At 45.4% G+C, this 20,329-nt stretch overlaps 1 protein-coding gene across 1 annotated transcript in view; it reads right to left on the bottom strand.

Moving 5' to 3' along the window:
* The window catches only part of LOC127040773 (leucine-rich repeat-containing protein 37A2-like), a 57,333-nt gene that overhangs the window by 17,354 nt on the left and 19,650 nt on the right, over positions 1-20,329 (bottom strand). Inside the window, exons 3-6 of the mRNA XM_050935357.1 lie at positions 13,853-13,924; positions 13,331-13,411; positions 9,418-9,489; positions 1,858-1,932 (exon numbers count right to left, since the gene is read on the bottom strand). Of these exons, the coding sequence (XP_050791314.1) occupies positions 1,858-1,932; positions 9,418-9,489; positions 13,331-13,411; positions 13,853-13,924 (300 nt within the window). The remainder of the gene's footprint in view (positions 1-1,857; positions 1,933-9,417; positions 9,490-13,330; positions 13,412-13,852; positions 13,925-20,329) is intronic.

Below are 20,329 nucleotides of genomic sequence, written 5' to 3'. Positions count from 1 at the left end.
TTGTAACATTCAAAAACTGGTAGGAGCACTTCAATCTCCCTGGACACTCAATAACAGACTTAAAAGTGGCCATTCTTCAACAAAAATTTTCAAAATCAGACTTAAATTAGAAACTGCAAAACAGGAATTAATTTGCAAACTTGACACCATCAACTTAGGCCTGAATTAAAACTGGGAGTGGCTGGGTCACTACAAAAAGTAATTTTCCCTCTACTAATTCTCCCTCTGTGGATATTCACACCTTCTTGTCAACTGTTGGGACTGGGCCACATCCACCCTGACTGAATTGGCCTCATTAGGACTGACCACCCCCACTGTTTTTCTTGCATCTTTTCATGTGCTGTATATTTCTACCTGCCTGCTGTATTTTTCACTCTATGCATCTGATGCATCTGAAAGCTTATGTCCAAATACATTTGTTAGTCTCTAAGGCACCACAAGGACTCCTCATTGTTTTTCCTGATACAGACTCACACAGCTACTCCTCTGAAAATAATAACAATGGAATCATTACAGTTTTCCCAGGCTCCGGATGAATGGCATCTGAGTCTGACATTGACTTTTTAATAGAATAATATCATCAGGCATTCTAATGATTCCTAGCTCTCAGAGTGCTTTTCCCCAGTAGATCTCAAAGCACTTCTCAGTGTTTAATTATTTATCTTCATAGCACCCCTGTGAGGCAGAGCACAGCAGTTATCCCCACTGTGCAGATGGAGAGCTGAGGCTGCACAAAGTGGCCAAGTGACTTACCTAAGGCACATAGGTTTCAGAGTGGTGGCCGTGTTAGTCTGTATCAGTAAAAACAACAAGGAGTCCTTGTGGCATCTTAGAGACTAACAAATTTATTTGGGCATAAACTTTCGTGGGCTAAAACCCACTTCATCAGATGCATGGAGTGGAAAATACAGTAGGCAGGTATAAATATACAGCACATGAAAAGATGGGCTGTATTTTCCACTCCATGCATCTGATGAAGTGGGTTTTAGCCCACGAAAGCCTATCCCCATATACATTTGTTAGTCTCTAAGGTGCCACAAGGACTCCTGGTTGTTTTTGCCAAGGCACATAGGTAGTCTGTGGCAGAGCACAGCCTTCCACCCAGGCCTAGGCTAGTGCCCTGCTCACTTCCTTAACCTACAAATGGCTTTTTAAAATAGTTAAACAAATTCTCCTGCAGTGACGGTGCATTACTTCTGATGGCAGCTTGGTTTTCAGTTTGCCTCTGTAATTAAAAGGTGACCAACCAAAAAGTAATGTTCGCACACGGCTGTTCTTTAAGACATCTGTTTAATTGTACTCTTAGGAGACGGCTTTGGTTGAGGTTATGTCCACACTACAGGTGCTACAGGGGCACATCTGAAGGGGTGCACCTACACCACTGTAGCATAGATGCATCTACATTGAGAGAAGGGATTTTTCCATCAATGTTGTTAATTCACCTCTCAGAGAGGTTAGCAAGTTCGACAGAAGAATTCTGTTGACTTGGCTGCATTTACACTAGAGGCTAGGTCCTCTTAACTATGGCACTCATGGCGCAACATTTTTCACAGCCCTGAGTGATGTAGCCAGGTTGATTTAATTTTTAAGTGCAAACCAGGCCCTAGTTTACGAGCAGGCAATAGTGGTGAAAGCACACTTCATATGTGCAGATGTTGTATGTTGGAACAAACTCTCCCCAAGGCCCTGCGGGAATGTTTTAGTTATGATATACTCTAGCAGTTAGAAGTTGGGATTTAAAGGCACTGTTTTTACTTTGCACTTTTGTTTGTTTTTGTTTTTTTGCTTTTCAGGCAAGTAATTTTTCTAACAATTGCAATCTGCATTGAATAGAAACAAAATCCACAGAGTACTTACAGTGTTTCTAACTGGAGTGATGTCATGAGAAGAGTCTGAAATGTCTTTTGAGTCACTTGCGTGGCACCTAGGTCCCTGAAAAAGATTTATAAAAAACAAACTAAAAGTGCAGGCCTGGTTATTTGAATTCTGGCCCGAGGACAATTACAAACATCTGATCTTAACATCATTTACATTTAGATCTCCCTCTGCATAGTCAACTGCACCAATATATTTCAAAACCTTTATGGTCCAGCCTATTAGATCTGTTTAAAATCATCAGGTCTAGAAGAGGAGGAGAGAATCCTGCTGATTTAGGGGAGGTAGGTGAGACAGGGATAGACTCATGGGCTCCACGCTCTTTTTCATCTTCATCCCTGAATCCAAGAGGTCATCATCCAAGTGGACTGAAGGAGGACACTTCTTGTGGAGGAGATGAAGCTACTGTCTCCTTGGGGCAGCCAGAAGAAGGGGAATAGGACTAACAGTGAAACCTTTGTCTCATTGAAGTCAATGGGAGTTTTGCCAGGATTTCATCCTCCATGTTTAAATACCCTTCCCGAAGGACCACACCCCAGCTGAGGTCTTGTCCATACACAGACATACGCTGGTTTAACCAGAGCTGTGTTCTCAACTGATGTGGTTAAAGCGGCACTGGGTCAGGAGCAGATGCTCTTAGTTTGGTTTGAGTGCCTTATTGTGGTTTAGTATAATCCATTTTTAGAGGAATAATCTCTACTTAGCTGCTTTTAAGCCACAATCAGAGCATCAAATTTGCTCTGGTTTAATGGGTTTAGAAACACACCTTCAGTTAAACCAGTGCCCCTATGTGTATAGACAAGGCATGATTCAAGAAAACAGTTTGTTTTCTCATAGACCATTCCAGCCAAGGAGCAGAAGACCCACAAGGTGTCTGAGAAGGCCTCATATTCAACCCCCAGAAGGAGGGGAAGTCTGAGGAGGAGGAGGAGGAAGAGTAGCTATTTTATCTAGGTGGAGGCTAACAGCCACCATAGCACCTGAGTGCTTCCTCTATGCCACTGAATAAACCCACCCAATTCACTGGAGAAGTATCAGATCTACTAGCAGGTGGGGAACTGAGGCACAGAGAGAGAAAGTGACTTGTGTAGCCTCCCACAGGAAGTCTGTGGCAGAGCTGAGAACAGAAGCGATGTCTCCTACATCCCACCCAGTGCAGGGCCTCACTGCCAGGATCCCCCTTCCTCTCTCAGAGAGCTCTCTCACAGCTAAGCAAAGGAGAAGGAAATGATTTTCCCAAATCCACTCTCACAAGATGAATGGCCAATCCCAACTGCTAAAATCCATAAGAAATGTAAAGAACAGCCTGTATTTTATCCAAGAGAGAGTTGAAAAGATCACTAAGAATTGTCTCCTAATTCAGACTCTGGTCAAAAGAATGTTCATGGGAGTAAAAGAAACAATCACAGGGTTGGAGAGAAAATGGTGCCAGAGATGCTGAAGATAGTGTGTGGCAAGCATGACTCTGTTACTGTTACTAGAAGCAACAGGACATATCTACAGCTGGAGTAACAGGCATAGTTCCATAGATATCACAGACTCCAAGGCCAGAAGGGACCATTGTGATCATCGAATCTGACCTCCTGCACAAACCAGACCATTGAACTTCCCCAAAATAATCCCTAGAGCTGGTCTGTTAGAAAAGCGTCCAATCTGGATTTAAAAATTGCCAGGTTGTAGAATCCCCCACCACCCTTGGTAAATTGTTCCAACGGTTAACTGTTCTCACTGTCAAAAATGTACACCTTATTTCCAGTCTGAATTTGTCTATCTTCAAGTTCCAGCCATTGGCACGTGTTATGCCTTTCTTTGCTTCAGTGGAGCTAGAGCTGCTGAGAATCTGTCACACTAATGTTACTAGACCAGTGGTTCCCAAACTTTAACAGCCCACAAACCCCTTTCACTAAAATATGAAATCTCATGAACCCTCTCCTAAAAATGAATATTTCCCTGGATTTAAGTTTAAATTTCTGTAGTGTGATGGATGTGTTTGCTTTGCTCTGCATAGCTCTTGGAAGTCCAGAACCACTGGAGAAAGATAAAGTCTCAGGTCTGGTTCGGCATCAGGTCTGTTTCTGTATTTGGTTTTCAGATGTGCATATGAGGAAGATGCTTTCTCGCATAAGTATATTGTTGAAAATGGTAACAAAACTGCAGCAGCTTTTTCTGCCAGAAGGGGGTACTCATTTCTTAAACTCACCCAAAAGTTGATCAATGACAGTTTTCTGAAACTCCTTTTCAGTTCGTAATCACAGGAGATCTCAATCAATTTCTCTGTGTTCAATATCTGTGTTGAGAAAATATCATCAAAAGGGTTGCAAATCCAGTCATTATCGCCTGGCATAGCTGGAGAGTATTCCCTGAAAGTTGTGCAAAGTCCTTTTAGGTGTGCAATTATATTGGTTTTAGTGCACTGATCCAACTGAAGTGTATGTTCTGCCAGGAAGTCATGAAGATTACTGAAACACTCAGTTTGATTGTTTTCCAAACAACTTTCCCAGAACTGCAACTTCTTTATCATGGATTCAACTCGCTCTTGCACATTGAAAACTGTTATATTGAGACCTTGAAGAGATAAATTTAGGTCATTAATTCTTGAGAAAATATCTGCTAAATGAGCTAGACTCTGGAGCCAGATATTATTTTCCATACAGCTGGCAAGGTGGAAAGGGTGGCTGTTGAAAAGAACTAGGATTTCCGTTCTAAGTTCAAACAAGCACACAAGGATTTTGCCCTGTGAGAGCCATCTAACTTCAGTATGGGTCAACAGAAAATTGTGTATACTACCCATTTCTTCACAAAGTACATGAAATATTCTGGAATTTGTTGGCCGTGATTTTATGAAATTCACCATTTTCACTGCATTGTCCAGCACTTCTTTCAGTCCCTCAGGCATGCGTTTTGTTGTGAGGCCTTGTCTATGGATGCTGCAATGAGTCCAAGAGACTTTAGATGCAACCTTTTTTGTTTGAACTACAAATCCAGTATACTTCCCCATCATTGATGTGGCCCTATCAGTGCAAATGCCTAGGCAACGAGACCAATCTATTTCCTTTTCTTGAAAATATGAATTAGTCAGATTGAAGATATCTTCTCCAGTTGTACGTTCTTCCAATGGTTGGCAAAACAAGTCTTCTTCAACCAGACCTTCATTCACATAACGTACAAACAGTAGCAAAATAGCTAGATTAGCTACATCAGTTGATTCATCCAACTGTATAGCATAATATGGACTCAAGTATCAGAGGGGTAGCCGTGTTAGTCTGGATCTGTAAAAGCAGCAAAGAGTCCTGTGGCACCTTATAGACTAACAGACATAGTGAAGCATGAGCTTTCGTGGGTGAATACCCACTTCGTCGGAAAGCTCATGCTCCAATATGTCTGTTAGTCTATAAGTGCCACAGGACTCTTTGCTGATAACATGGTCTATTTTTCACTCTCCGAACAATTGTGGTCTTTACATTATTTGACATGTCATTAATTCTTTGTGACTATGTATTATTGGACAAAGGTACCATGTCAATCCTTTGTGCAGTCTTTTCTCCAAGCATGCAATGAACTACTTCTTTTATACATGGACCAATCAAGCTCCCTGCTATGGTATGAGCTTCTGATGCTTTTGCTACTTGGTAGCTCACACGGTATGACGCTTCAGGTGCATTTTCATTATCAGTACTTGCTTTGGATATAAAACTGGTAATGTCACTTTTCCTCTCAGCTAATTTTCACTTGAAAAAATCAACAGGCTTGTTGAGGTGTGCAGGATGCCTAGTTTCTAAATGGCGCTGAAGTAGAGAAGGTTTGAGACTGCTGTTTGCTAGAACATCATCACAAATCACACACAGTGATTTTGGACAGCCTTGATCACCAATGCACGTAAAGCCATATTTTATATAATCATCGTCATACCTTCTTTTCTTTGTAAGTGACTTTCCAGGACCATCATGATCATTAGACTTAGATTTTCCACAGTGTGGACTTGAGGAAACACTAGCTGATTCTTGCAACTTTACACTTTCCTTTTTCAGCCACTTATCCATTGAACTTGTGTACAAAAGTTCTAATAAAAACAACACAGAGAGACTGCTAACAACCAACAAACTAGAAAATGAGAAGATTCACTCAAGTCTCACTGAAGCAAAACAGCCCTCCAGAGAGAATGACAATTACTGAGGCACCTTAACACTGCTACACAGGCTACAACGTGCTTCCAGCTGGTTTGGCTTGCAAACAGATTTCCTTCCACCATGAGATGTGTCCCTAGGAGGGTGTCCTGCAAAGGACAAATTAACTTGGACCACATCCCACGTACAGCATGGCCCCTGCTCACTCTACCCTCCATAACAACTTCCCATGTCTGACAAGGACAGGGGTCCAAGCTGCCACATGCGGCCTGGGGTCTCAGCTGCTGCCCTGACCACACAGGGCTCAGGCTACTGGCCCCGAGCCGGGGTCTGGGCTGCCGGCTCTGCACTCCATGGGGCTCCTGCTGCTGGACCTTGTTGTCCACCCCAGTCAACTGAGCTCCACTGAGCTCGTGCTGCAGGTCCCACTGACCGCTGGGGCTTGGGCTCCCAGCCCTGTGCGGAGCGCCGGGGTTCGAGCTGCTGGTTCCCCCACTGATGGGGGCAGGGCTCGGTCTGCCAGCCCAAACTGCCTGGCTCCACTCTCCCTGGGGCTCGGTCTGCCAGCCCAAACTGCCCGGCTCCGATCTCCCTGGGGCTCGGGCTGCCAGCCCCCCGAGCAGCGCTGGGGTTCAGGCTGCTGGCTTCCCTGCTGATGGGGGCAGGGCTCGGGTTGCCAGCCCAAACTGCCCAGCTCTGATCTCCCTGGGGCTCGGGCTGCCAGCCCCGTGCTGAGCGCTGGGGTGCAGACTACCAGCTCCCCCACTGACGGGGGCAGAGCTCGAGCTGCCAGCCCCAACTGCCTGGCTCCGATCTCCTTGGGGCTCGGGCTGTCTGCCCTGCAACTGGGCCTCCAATGCCTGGGGTTCTCTGGCCACCATCAGAGAAATTTTTCTGGTGACCCCCCTGTAACATTCTGCGAATGTCCAGGGGTTTGCGAACCCCAGTTTGGGAACCACTGTACTAGACCTATGATACGCAGCCTGGATTTATACCTCTCTACTGTATTTTCTACTGCATGCATCTGATGAAGTGAGTTTTAGCCCACGAAAGCTTATGCTCAAATAAATTTGTTAGTCTCTAAGGTGCCAGGAGGAATCCTTGTTGTTTTTGCTGATACAGCCTAACATGGCTACCACTCTGAAACCAGCCAAAAGGCTGACTTTGAATCAGCAGAATGGAGTGAGAAATGAAGGCCATGTGACGTGTATTGCATGTGACACTGTGTTCCATCTGAAAGCAGAAACTCCCCCAAAACCCAAAGTACAAATCATTTCCACTCAACCCTCGTGGATATGAAGATCCCTCTCCCCTGGCTGTAAGTGTAGAGTCTACAGATAAGGGGCTGGGCGCATTACACATGGGAATGAAAAAAGAAATATGCAGTAAAATGACACTGACTCACATGCATGGAGCAATACAAAAAATATGGGCCAAAGTGCAGGAAAACCCATTGCTTCAAGTTTCCTACACATCCTAGATGAATGAACAACGTTCTGAAAATAGGAAAGGAAGATGATGAATCTGTTTCTATTCCAGGATACTGCGTGCTGCCGACTGAGAAAGGAATAAGAAATGCCACTGTGACAGAGTCTTGCCTATGGGAAAAAGGATGGTTCATTGATCAGGCTGCCAGAAGAGGAGACCTAGATTCAGTTCCCTGCTTTGCCACTGACTCTGTACATGACCGTGGCAGTCATTTATTCTCTCTCTGCCTCCTCTGTACAATGAGGAGAAGAGTGCTGTCTACTTAGGGATAGCTCAGTGGTTTGAGCATTAGCCTGTTTGAACCTAGGGTTGTGAGTTCAATCCTTGAGGGGGGCCATTTGGGGATTTAGTTGGGATTTGGCATTGCTTTGAGCAGGGGGTTGGACTAGATGACCTTCTGAAGTCCCTTCCAACCCTAATAATCTATTATTTTATCTCAGAGTGTGAGGAGAGCAGACATCATGGTAGTGGGAGTCATTTAAGTATCTTAGATAGACAGAGGCTGCTAAGAAATTCAGAGCTGTACACGTGAGTTTTTACTACCCCTGTGTATAAATTATAAACAATAACCTTTTCCCAATAGCTCCCTGTACTGTCTGAATCAAGTTCCATGCAGTGAGAGCAAACAACTAGTATGATGCCATCTCTCAACAGCCACAGCAAAATGATATCAGTTAACAGGAGAAATGCACAGAATGGAAACCCATGATCTGTTTGTGCAGTGGAAGTAGATATCCCAGAGATAAAAGAACCTCTGCAAATAGGATGCCTGAACCCCTGGCCCGTGGGATTGTGGGAGCTGAAAATAGGGTGACAAAACAGCAAATGTGGAAAAATCGGGACGGGGGTGGGGGGTAATAGGAGCCTATATAAGAAAAAGACCCAAAAATCGGGACTGTCCCTATAAAATTGGGACATCTGGTCACCCTAGCTGAAAATTTGTTCAGCGTAATAATCACCCAAGGACAACAGAAAGGTAGTTGTCGTCTTATACCCCCTCAGTGCTTTGGGACTGTGATCTGGGGAGACTATGGTCACCAGAGCTCCTAGCATAAAATGCACTGACACAAGGGGGCATCAATACAAAAACAGTAGCCAGTCAAGAACCCTGGTATGAAAACAAAACTAACGGCAAACTGGTATGAAAACAAAACTAACGGCAAAACTAATCACCCACAGGGCCGGCTCTAGCAATTTCGCCGCCCCAAGCACGGCGGCACGCCGCGGGGAGCGCTCTGCCACTCGCCGGTCCCACGGCTCCGGTGGACCTCCCACAGGCGTTCCTGCGGAGGGTCCGATGGTCCTGCAGCTCTGGTGGAGCTGCCACAGGCATGTCTGCGGGAGGTCCATCAGAGCCGCGGGACCAGCGGACCGTCCACAGAAACGCCTGCGGCAGGTCCACCGGAGCTGCCTGCTGCCCTCCCAGCAACCGGCAGAGTGCCCCCCGTGGCATGCCGCCCCAAGCACGCGCTTGGCGCACTGTAGCCTGGAGCCGGCCCTGGCCACCCACCACACAGCGCAGCTTGTACTTCCCCTCATATTAACCCTCTGGAATTGTCAATAGCACCCAGGCACCTATCTTTCAATCAGCCCAAGTAGAAGAACCAGCATTCCCTTCTGCAGAGACCTCCTGTCCAATACAGAACTGACCTCCTAGTCTCCAAGACCCACTATGAAGTACCATCTTCAGCTGCAAGATCTCTGATTCATCTGATCTCTTTGGGCCAGCGTGTTCATTTGTAGCATGGCCTGTGTGGGGATGGAGTGGAATGACTCTGCCCCTACCTCTCTCTGCTCCCTTCAGTGTTATTTGTGCCAGTCCCTGTGCTCTGAGGACTGTAGGGGGCCCGTCCCATGCATGGGAGTGGAGAAACAGAGCCAAAGATCTGCTTTATAAATGAGGGTAACATTGAGTCAAGTCAATACTTACAGATATTTCAGTGAGGGCAATTCAAAAAATGACGTGTCAGCAATGATTGACAATGGATTATGGCTTAGGACCCTGAAAAATCAACGAAACAGCACCAGAGCTGAGTGAGCTAAGAAAGTAAGTGTGTTGGCTAACAATGTTCATACACATCACTTAGGCTTTTTCCTCTTTTACTTATTTGTTTCTTTTGTACATTTGCCTGAAAATGAAAATATCACTGGGTTCAGGGGCAGCAGGGGGCACTCAGCACTTGGGGAAATCAGCCCACTTGTTTAGGTGCCTAATTATGGACCCTGGAACTTAACGCTAACCACCTACTTCTAAACATCTTGGCCTTTTTTGGTTGCCTGTGGGGGTGGGGCTGGGGTCAGGGCCCTTTGACTTTTGCTGCGATTGCTTTTATGGCTGAGTTCCTTGAGGGGTAGTAAGAAACAACCTTGAATCCATTCAGAGCAAAAATCGGTGTCTTTGCAGGACTTCTTCTGTACTCAGGGGTGGCGAGGCAATACCCTGATCCTGGAGAAGGCAGGATACCCTTGGTCTCCTTTGTCTTGTGCAGCTGGCTTCTCCCTGCTTCCCAAACAAGTTTTGTCCAGAATAAAAGCAGGGGTGAGGCAAGAGCTTCTTCCAAACCTTAGAGCAAAGGTCAGTGGCCTGTACCCACGTGCAGCATTCTACTCAGAGGCAGCAGCTCTCTGCCCCAAATCCCCTACATCCAAGGCCAGATGGATCTGATGCCAGGTCAGGTGGATGCCCTCCTGTGTGATGTTCTGCATCACCTGCAAGCATCTTGGGGAAAACATTCTGCTGGACCCCCTGAGAGGCACATCTGGGACCTGGGACTGACTTCCTGCTAGAGGGCAAGTTTCTAACCGTTGAACATTAGAACTGTCCAAAAATCGTTGTACACATTGGACTTGATTCTGACGTAGATTACGGAGGCCCTATGTAAATGCTCCTTTATGCTGCCAGTGCAATGTAAAGGAGTCGATGAGAACAAGGCCCATATGTATGAATGGCAGAAGTGGGGCTTTTTCATGGTTTTTATATTCAAAAATGGCTGCAGGGTTTTTGCTCAGATTTCCCCAAAGAATTCACTCTCAAGCTGAGAACCAATCTGGAACATTTCAGCCTGAAAGATAAAAGCTTATCTAAGTTCTAAGCATACGAGGAAGGCTTTTGGATGAACATTTAAAAGCTGGAACCCAATTCTGCAGTAAGGCATGACATTGGGAGGGACTTCACAGATGCAGAATCATTAAAGACACAGGGCCCTAGGCTAAGTTCCCGCCTGCTCAGCCGCGCAGGAGCCCACCAAGGGCCGTGCACAACCCCAGGGCTGCAGTGCGGGAGGAGACACACCTCTCCCACCCAGCCCCGGGGCTATGGCAGGGAGAGAGGAGGACTCCCCCAGCTCCAGAGCTGCTCTAGTGGGGAGAATCACCTCTCTCCCGGCCCCAGCCCCACAACTGCTGTGGTGGGGAGCAATGTTCCCTCTAATGTGCGGAATGAATTTTGTTATGTGCACCAATATGGAGGTGATGTGTGGGGAGGGTGGGGCCAAGGTGTTCGGAGTGTGGGAGGGGGCTCAGGGCTGGGGCAGAGGGTTGGAGTGCAGGCGGGGGTGAATGCTCTGGGGTGGGGCTGGGGATGAGGGTTTCAGGGTCTGGCTGAGGGCTCAAGGGCTTGGGCAGAGCATTGGGATGTGTGTAGGGGGTGAGGGCTCCAGCTGGGGGTGCAGACTCTGGTGTGGGATTGGGGATTGGGGATGAGGAGTTTGGGGTGCAGGTTGGCCTGTGGCTGGGGCCAGAGGACTCCCCTTAGCCCTCTCCCTGCCAGCAGCAGTGAGCTCTGGGGAAGGGGCCCCGCTCCCCGCGCTGGCAGCAGCAAGCTCCAGGGGAGGCCCCCCCCCTGCAGCATGGAGCTCCAGGGCTGGGGGAGAGGCCCATGGCAGCCCTGCGTGCCCCAAATTTCTCCCCTCCCCAGTCCCTGCCCACCCCAATCTCTCTCCTTTCCAGGCTCCTGTGGGTGTGCAGCCCTTTATAGCCTGCTGCACAGCCGCACAGCTGAGAGTGAACTTAGGCGGGGCGATGCACATCTCCCCTGGCCCCAGAGAAGGTGCTACTGTGGGGAGAGAGGGCTGGGTGTAGTCCTCTCTCCCTGGCCCCACCCCAGAGCCCACACCCCAAACCCCTCATCCCCAGCCACACCCCAGAGGAGGCACCCCCATCTGGAGCCCTCATCGCCCACACCTCAACCCTCTGCTCCAGCCCTGAGCCCCCTCCCACACTCCAAACTCCTCAGCCCCATCCTTGCCACACATCCCTCCATATTGGTGCACATAGCAAAATTCATTCTGCACATGGATGGGAAAAATTAGAGGGAACATTGGCCCTGGGTATATTCAGCTAAAGGTCTGAAAAATAGAATGCTTCTCCTGGAAAATACACATTCTTCTATTTTCCTCCTAAGCTCATTTGCTTCCATCGTCCATGACTCTGATGTCACCTCTGATTCTGAACTCTCTGTCTTCTCCCATTTCTCTAGTTTGTAAACCTGCCTGTCCCGCAAGTATGCCATATATCTCCTGGGATTGTCCTCCACACCTCCATCTTATTTATTGCAACTCTTCACATTCTGGCTTTGCAGTCTCCAATGAAAGCAGAAAGCTGTACCCTACCCCCTTGTATATATCAGCCTAGGCCTCATCATGCTCAGTCTTCAAAGTCCAGTGGCTTTCTGCTTATTTCAGGATACAGTTCAAAACTGCCCTCTTTGCTTTTAAAAATGCTGCTTTGTAGAGCTGGTTGGGGAAAATTGGAGACGGGTTTTCCACAAAAAAATTCAGTGAAAACATAAATATTTGTTTTCATTGAGGTTTTCTGTGGAAAAAATGGACTTTTTGTTGAAAATCTAAAGACCACAAAAATGAAAAGTTTTAGCCCAAAGCTGTTGAAAATAGATTTTTTTTGTTTTGGTTACATATTTTTGGTTTTCTGATGAAATACTGGAATTTTGAGGAAAGCAGGCACCTTTCTTGAAAATTTCTTTCAGTCAAAAACACAATTTCCCATTGAAAAAACATTTTGATGGAACATTTCCAAGCTGCCCTCCACCTTCGGCTTCCCTCAGCCTCTGGCCTGTCTCCACCCCATCCTTGCTCGCCCCACTTAGCCACTTGGGCCCTCTATTGCTTCCCAGGGCTGTTGGGGTGGCCGGCTGCCGTGCAGCTTTTGATATCTGGGTCACATCCTCCATCTCTCCTCACTGACTCTCCTCGTTCTTCCTTGGCCACCTCCAAGCTTCTCTCACCCACAGCTGTTGTGTGGAGGTTGGGGCTACAGTCAGCCCTTCACCCTTGTTACAGGGGAGCTGCGCAGCCTGTGGCAGCCACTGCAGAGTATAAAGTCACTCTGCACTGCACTGATGCTCTTTCCGAGAATGAACTGAGCTTAACACGTTCTTGTAATGCAGCCATCCAGACTGAGGCCTTAAACATTGACCTGTCCCCAGGTGCTGAGGGCTATGAAATAAATGCTCCTGCTGTAGGCAAGGGCTGAAGGCCCTGAGACTGGCGGTCCTTCTGCAACTCGTCTCCTAGGGAGCAACTATTGTTCTCTCGTAGTTTTTGAGAGGGAAGGGACTTTTTCTCTATCCCTCCATCCTCCCTATCTTCTCGTGAGCACCCTTTTCCTTCTGCGCTCTCACTTGGCACTGGCACAACCCTAGGCAGTGCCCATCCCCTCAGCAGGTTTGCTAGGAGCTCCCTGTGCTGTCTCACATGAGTCTGGCAGCATGCAGAGCTGTGTTGTGAGGAACTCCACTGGAGAACCAAAGATCCTGTAAAAAGAACCCACCCTCAAATAATCTCAATCTTATGCCTTGATATATTTTTCAACTTTGTTACACTTACAACTTCTGCAAAAACTGCATCCCATGCCAGGCCTGGAATGTCCCATAACGAAGCTCTGTAATGAGATTACCGCCAAGGTTTCTGGGAAAAGAAACAATTGTAGAAATAAATCCAGCCTGTTGGACAGGAATTTAGTAGTGAGCAATTTTGATTGGTAGGGACTATGTAAACCCCAGGTGGATTAGTGAGGAAATTCTGTTACTTTCTGCATTTGTTTAGCTCGTTAAATAGAGGAAGTGAAATGCACATGCGGTTGATCTCTTTCTTTTCCAGGATATAGTAAACCTTTAAGAAACAACCTCAGCTAAATCTGTATATGGACAGCCACCTATAGGTGTCTCTCTAGCTATATATTAGTCTGTCTTCTAATAGTATAACTTTAGTCAAACTTGTAAAGCTAACTGGGACAAAGTACTACCACTAGAATTGATTCTACCACTAGACAGGTTACATAGATGTAGACAGACTTCAGTAAACATTGCTTACTATACAGTACACTATAAAGTCATTTTTATAACTTACATATACTGCAAAAAAGGTAGAGGCTCAAATGCATGTTTCTCAATAAACAGGATTTTGTTGCAGGATAAATCCCTGTTAAAATAACAAATTGAGATTATGGAAATATTAATTGAACAATAACATTTACTTTCATTCACCTTGACACAAATGGCAAAGCTTACCTGTAGTTATGATTTCATTGGGTATTTCTATTCAATATCAGCTTGCATGAATGCATAACTGCTGAGAACCCATGTGACTTAAAGCAACCAGATCTTCAAGGACTAGGCCTGAGTGAACGTTTTTATCTGAAACTTTTTTTGGCTGAAAAATGCAAATTTGGGTTGACTGAAACATTTTTTTCTGGCTCAAAATGACTTTTTTGTTTGAATTGTACTTCAATTTTATTTTTAAAATGGCTAATCTCAAAAATGAAACAATGTTTTGTTTTAGTGTGAACAAAATTTGTTCAGTTTGCTGAAAATTTAGAAAAAAATTATTTTCAGGCCAACTTGAAGTGATTATCCCAGCCCGAGGCCATTTTTCAGTTTGGCCAGAAAACAGAAAAGGTATTTGCACAGCTCTGTTAAGGCCCTTATTCATCACTATTTCAGTTCAGTTATTTCTATTTTGCTCTGATCTCGGTGACCTCACTGGCTTCCAATACACAAATGATTTAAAGTCTGACCTTCCTCCATGGGAACTGACTGTGCCTTTAAAGGGGCATAGGCTGGCACTTCTTAATCACCACTCCAATGAGTAGCAAGTGACTCTTGGCAATTTTGTATACAGGAGTTACATGAGGGGATGCAAATCACACAACGACCCCTCTTCTTTCTTTCCCTGCTTGTTGAAGCCAGGCGTAATATGATGAACAGTGCCTCCTCTCTTAGGCATAGTGGACTCACCTTGGGAGTTGCTATTGTTGCAAGTGATAATGATCATATTTTCTCTTTTAAAAAAGTCAGATACGATATACAATAAATTATGTTAAAATAGTGCTACTGATGTTTCAAACTCAAAAGTTTTGTCTGCATGAAGTGCCGCCTGATAGAGCTTATGGAAGAAAAGATCCAAGGATTGGAGATGCAGGTAGTGTAGATACCAGACTAACAGGTGATGCTGGTGGTAGAATGTCTGTGCCTAACAGGGTAAAGAATGTCAGTGAAGCCAAACGACAAAAATTAAGATGTCTGTACACTAAGGCAAGGAGCCTAGGTGACAAAATGGAGGAACTAGAGCTACTGGTGCAGGAAGTGAAACCGGATATTATAGGGATAACAGAAACATGGTGGAATAGTAGTCATGACTGGAGTACAGGTATTGAAGGCTATGTGCTGTTTAGGAAAGACAGAAATAAAGGCAAAGGTGGTGGAGTAGCATTGTATATCAATGATGAGGTTAACTGTAAAGAAATAAGAAGTGATGGAATGGATAAGACAGAGTCTGTCTGGGCAAAAATCACACTGGGAAAGAAAGCTACTAGAGCCTCCTCTGAGATAGTGCTTGGGGTGTGCTACAGACCACCGGGATCTGATTTGGATATGGATAGAGACCTCTTTAATGTTTTTAATGAGGTAAACACTAATGGGAATTGTGTAATCATGAGAGACTTTAACTTCCCAGAGATAGACTGGAGGACAAGTGCTAGCAAGAATAATAGGGCTCAGATTTTTCTGGATGTGATAGCTGATGGATTTCTTCACCAACTAGTTGAAGAACCAACAAGAGGGAATGCCATTTTAGATTTGCTTTTGGTGAGTAGTCAGGACCTCACAGAAGAAATGGTGGTAGGGGACAACCTTGGTTCGAGAGATCATGAGCTAATTCAGTTCAAACTAGATGGAAGGATAAACAAAAATAGATCTGGGACTAGGGTTTTTGACTTCTCAAGGGCTAACTTTAAAGAATTAAGGAAATTAGTTAGGTAAGTGGACTGGACTGAAGAACTTGTGGATCTAAATGCGGAGGAGGCCTGGAATTACTTTAAGTCGCAGCTGCAGAAACTATCAGAAGCCTGCATCCCAAGAAAGGGGAAAAAAACCATAGGCAGGAGTTGTAGACCAAGCTGGATGAGCAAGCATCTCAGAGAGGTGATTAAGAAAAAGCAGAAAGCCTACAAGGAGTGGAAGAAAGGTGGGATTAGCAAGGAAAGCTACCTTAGTGAGGTCAGAACATGTAGGGATAAAGTGAGAAAGGCTAAAAGCCATGTAGAGTTGGACCTTGCAATGGGAATTAAAACCAATAGTAAAAGGTTCAATAGCCATATAAATAAGAAGAAAACAAAGAAGGAAGAAGTGGGACTGCTACACACTGAGGATGGAAAGGAGGTTAAGGATAACCTAGGCATGGCCCAATATCTAAATAAATACTTTGCCTCAGTCTTTAATAAGGCTAATGAGGAGCTTAGGGATAATGGAAGGATGACAAATGGGAATGAGGATATGGAGGTGGATATTACCACATCTGAGGTAGAAGCCAAACTCAAACAGCTTAATGGGACAAAATCGGAGGGCCCAGATAATCTTCATCCAAGAATATTAAAGGAACTGGCACATGAAATTGCAAGCCCATCAGCAAGAATATTTAATGAATCGGTAAACTCAGGGGTTGTACCGTACGACTGGAGAACTGCTAACATAGTTCCTATCTTTAAGAAAGGGAAAAAAAAGTGATCCGAGTAACTATAGGCCTGTTAGTTTGACATCTGTAGTATGTAAGGTCTTGGAAAAAATTTTGAAGGAGAAAGTAGTTAAGGACATTGAGGTCAACGGTAATCGGGACAAATTACAACATGGTTTTACTAAAGGTAGATCGTGCCAAACCAACCTGATCTCCTTCTTTGAGAAGGTGACAGATTATTAAGACAAAGGAAATGCAGTGGATCTAATTTACCTCGATTTTAGTAAGGCATTTGACACGGTTCCACATGGGGAATTATTAGTTAAATAGGAAAAGATGGGGATCAATATGAAAATTGAAAGGTGGATAAGGAACTGGTTAAAGGGGAGACTCCAATGGGTCGTACTGAAGGGTGAACTGTCAGGCTGGAAGGAGGTTACTAGTGGAGTTCCTCAAGGATCAGTTTTGGGACCAATCTTATTTAACCTTTTTATTACTGATCTTGGCACAAAAAATGGGAATGTGCTAATAAAGTTTGTGGATGACACAAAGCTGGGAGGTATTGCTAACACAGAGAAGGACCAAGATATGCTACAGGAAGATCTGGATGATCTTGTAAACTGGAGTAATAGTAATAGGATGAAATTTAATAGTGAAAAGGGCAAGGTCATGCATTTAGGGATTAATAATAAGAATTTTAGTTATACATTGGGGACACATCAGTTGGAAGCAACAGAGGAGGAGAAGGACCTTGGAGTATTGGTTGATCACAGGATGACTATGAGCCGCCAATGTGATATAGCCGTTAAAAAAGCTAATGCAGTTTTAGGATGCATTAGGCGAGGTATTTCCAGCAAAGATAAGGAGGTGTTAGTACCGTTATATAAGGCACTGGTGAGACCTCATCTGGAATACTGTGTGCAGTTCTGGTCTCCCATGTTTAAGAAGGATGAATCCAAACTGGAACAGGTTCAGAGATGGGCTACTAGGATGATCCGAGGAATGGAAAACTTGTCTTATGAAAGGAGACTCAAAGAGCTTGGCTTGTTTAGCCTAACCAAAAAGAGGTTGAGGGGGGATATGATTGCTCTTTATAAATATATCAGGGGGATTAATATCAGGGAGGGAGAGGAATTATTTAAGCTTAGTACCAATGTAGACACAAGAACAAATGGATATAAACTGGACACTAGGAAGTTTAGACTTGAAATTAGACGAAGGTTTCTAACCATTAGAGGAGTGAAGTTCTGGAACAGCCTTCCAAGGGGAGTAGTGGAGGCAAAAGACATATCTGGCTTTAAGACTAAGCTTGATAAGTTTATGGAAGGGATGGTATGATGGGATAGCTTAATTTTGGCAATTGATCTTTGATTATCAGCAGATAAGTATGCCCAGTGTTCTGTGATGGGATGTTAGATGGGATGGGATCGGAGTTACTGCAGAGAATTCTTTCCTGAGTGCTGGCTGGTGAGTCTTTCCCACATGCTCAGGGTTTAGCTGATCGCCATATTTGGGGTCGGAAAGGAATTTTCCTCCAGGGCAGATAGGCAGAGGCCCTGGAGGTTTTTCGCCTTCCTCCGCAGCGTGGGGCATGGGTCACTTGCTGGTGGATTCTCTGCAGCTTAAGGTCTTCAAACTACAATTTGAAGACTTCAATAACTCAGACATAGGTTAGGGGTTTGTTATAGAAGTGGATGGGTAGGGTTCTGTGGCCTGCTTTGTGCAGGAGGTCAGACTAGATGATCATATTGGTCCCTTCTGACCCTAAAGTCTATGAGTCTATGAGTCTATAAAAGTTTGAAAATACCAGAATTAAGGTTGCCTGTGAACCTTAATTCTGCATCCTGGTGCATATGCATTATGTTTGTCTTTAATTACATGATCTGTTTTTTTCTATAGGATCATGTCATTCAGTGCACAGGATGGATAGTGCTCAGTGAACAATCAGTGTTGTGTAGTGAATGAGGCTGTTGCCTGTAGGACCCATACCTCATTCACTGCAGACACAGGCGCTGACTTTTGTTTTGCTGGTGTTTTTGCTGGTGGGTGCTCCTCTCCCCCTACTCCCCCCATGCAAGAGTCGGGCAGGGCCTCACGGTGGAGGGGGAAGAAGAGGTCAAGCAGGGATGGAGCAGGGGGGCCCCCACAAAAGATTAATCCCACCCTGCAAGTGCTGAGCACCCCCTATTTTTTTTGGTGTGTGCTTGATCCCTGGAGCACCCATGGAATCGGCACCTATGGCTGCAGATGTTGGAAGATGTGTAGTGAGCAAGCAGGCAACTGCAGTAAAAGAAAGAGTGGCTTGCGCTTAATATAATTGAATGTCAAATTTAGAACAAGCCTATTTACATGCATAGCTTTTGCATGTTCAATCTTAAATGTGGCATCTGCTGACTTTGGAATGCTTCAATTTTCAAGCTTGTGACAGGGTGGTCTGTCTCTTTAAGACACTGTTTCCCATCCATGCCCAAATTTGGCATCTAAACCACATCCCACAGCGGACACATATGTCCTAGAGACCAAGCATGTGTGTCACTTATTAAAAAAAAAAAAAGTGCTCTAGACCAATCAAGGTAAAATAAAATAGACTCCCCTCAATGGGAAAAGAAACAAAAATACCAAGTCCACACTCAGTAAAGATGACTATAAATAACAACATAAGGATCTGAACACAAAGTAATATTAGGGTCCTGAGCCTACTCCAAGTTAGTAAGCCGCAGCCTTCTTCAGAGGTTTTTGCTTTTTCTCTCCTAAGGCCTCAGGTACATATTTGCTAAACTGGTGCACCTGTTAATTTGGCTGTGCTTGGCTAACATAGCTCTTCTGGTCATTAGCAGCCTGGCAACCACCAACAGTAGCTTTTAGAGAGGAATATGTATTTGCCTATTTGTCCTTTTCCTGATGTAAGCAGAGTCAGGATGAGCGCTACCCTGACATCTGGTGGTGAATTGTAGGGAATGTGGAAAGAATTCCAAGAATTTCAAAGACTGGGGAAAGATTTGCATTGGCATCCACCCTCCACTTAGCATAAGCCCACAGCAGACTGGGATGGTTATTTTAACAGCTCTGGGATCCCCAATTTCTTTGTTATTGGGGCAGAAAAAAAAAGTTTGTCACCCTGATTGTGTGAATGGGGAGCTGTGGGACTGCTTTGTGACAGAGATGACTCAACCTCAGTTGGGTGGTACTTGCTAAACATGGGACATGGGTTCCAAAACCCCATGAAGGGAGAGAGGTTGGGGACTGGTGTGTGTACCTGATAGTATGGGCCCCTTCTGAGGGCCTGGAACACCCATTACACAGTCTTCTCTCTCCACTGTTGAAGAGTAGAGCTAATTTTGATTCCGTTAGGAGTCCATCTAAAGACTGCTGAGCTGAATTCACGTTGAGCCAATGGTGCACCAACACCAGGGCTCCCCTACTAAGAGCTGAGATCACTGAGTGCTGTGTTAACCTGTGGGGGAGCCTGAAGACTTATTGTTAAGCGGCTGGCAGAGCGGAGCGGTTTGCAGCGTGTTGGAGCAGCCGTGTTTGGAGCAGCTCATGGAGCAGTGACAGAGTGAAGTGGTTTGCACGGACAGCTGGAGGAGCGGCACGGCTGGTGTGGTGGAGTGGGTCGTGGTGAAGGCTGCAGCAGAACTTCACGGAGAGGTGGAGCAGTTGGCCCTGGCCCACGTAAGGTGCCCCTTAACACCCTGTGTGGACTTCCCCCCCCTTTCCACCCAGGCTAGGGGGGTAAAACTCGGCAGATAAACTCGTGAATTCTGGGGTGGCACTGACCAGAGACTTTTGGGTTGTTGGACTTTGGGGAAGGGGAAAGGACATTGCCAAATGTACTTGGAGGTGGGTTTTGTTTATGGTTTGTGTTATAACCCT

This window comes from Gopherus flavomarginatus, chromosome 25 (genome assembly GCF_025201925.1).
Source record: "Gopherus flavomarginatus isolate rGopFla2 chromosome 25, rGopFla2.mat.asm, whole genome shotgun sequence".
Classification (NCBI taxonomy): Eukaryota; Metazoa; Chordata; order Testudines; family Testudinidae; genus Gopherus; species Gopherus flavomarginatus.
The sequence above is the reverse complement of the archived record's forward strand: the minus strand, read 5'-3'. Positions and strand labels throughout refer to the sequence as shown.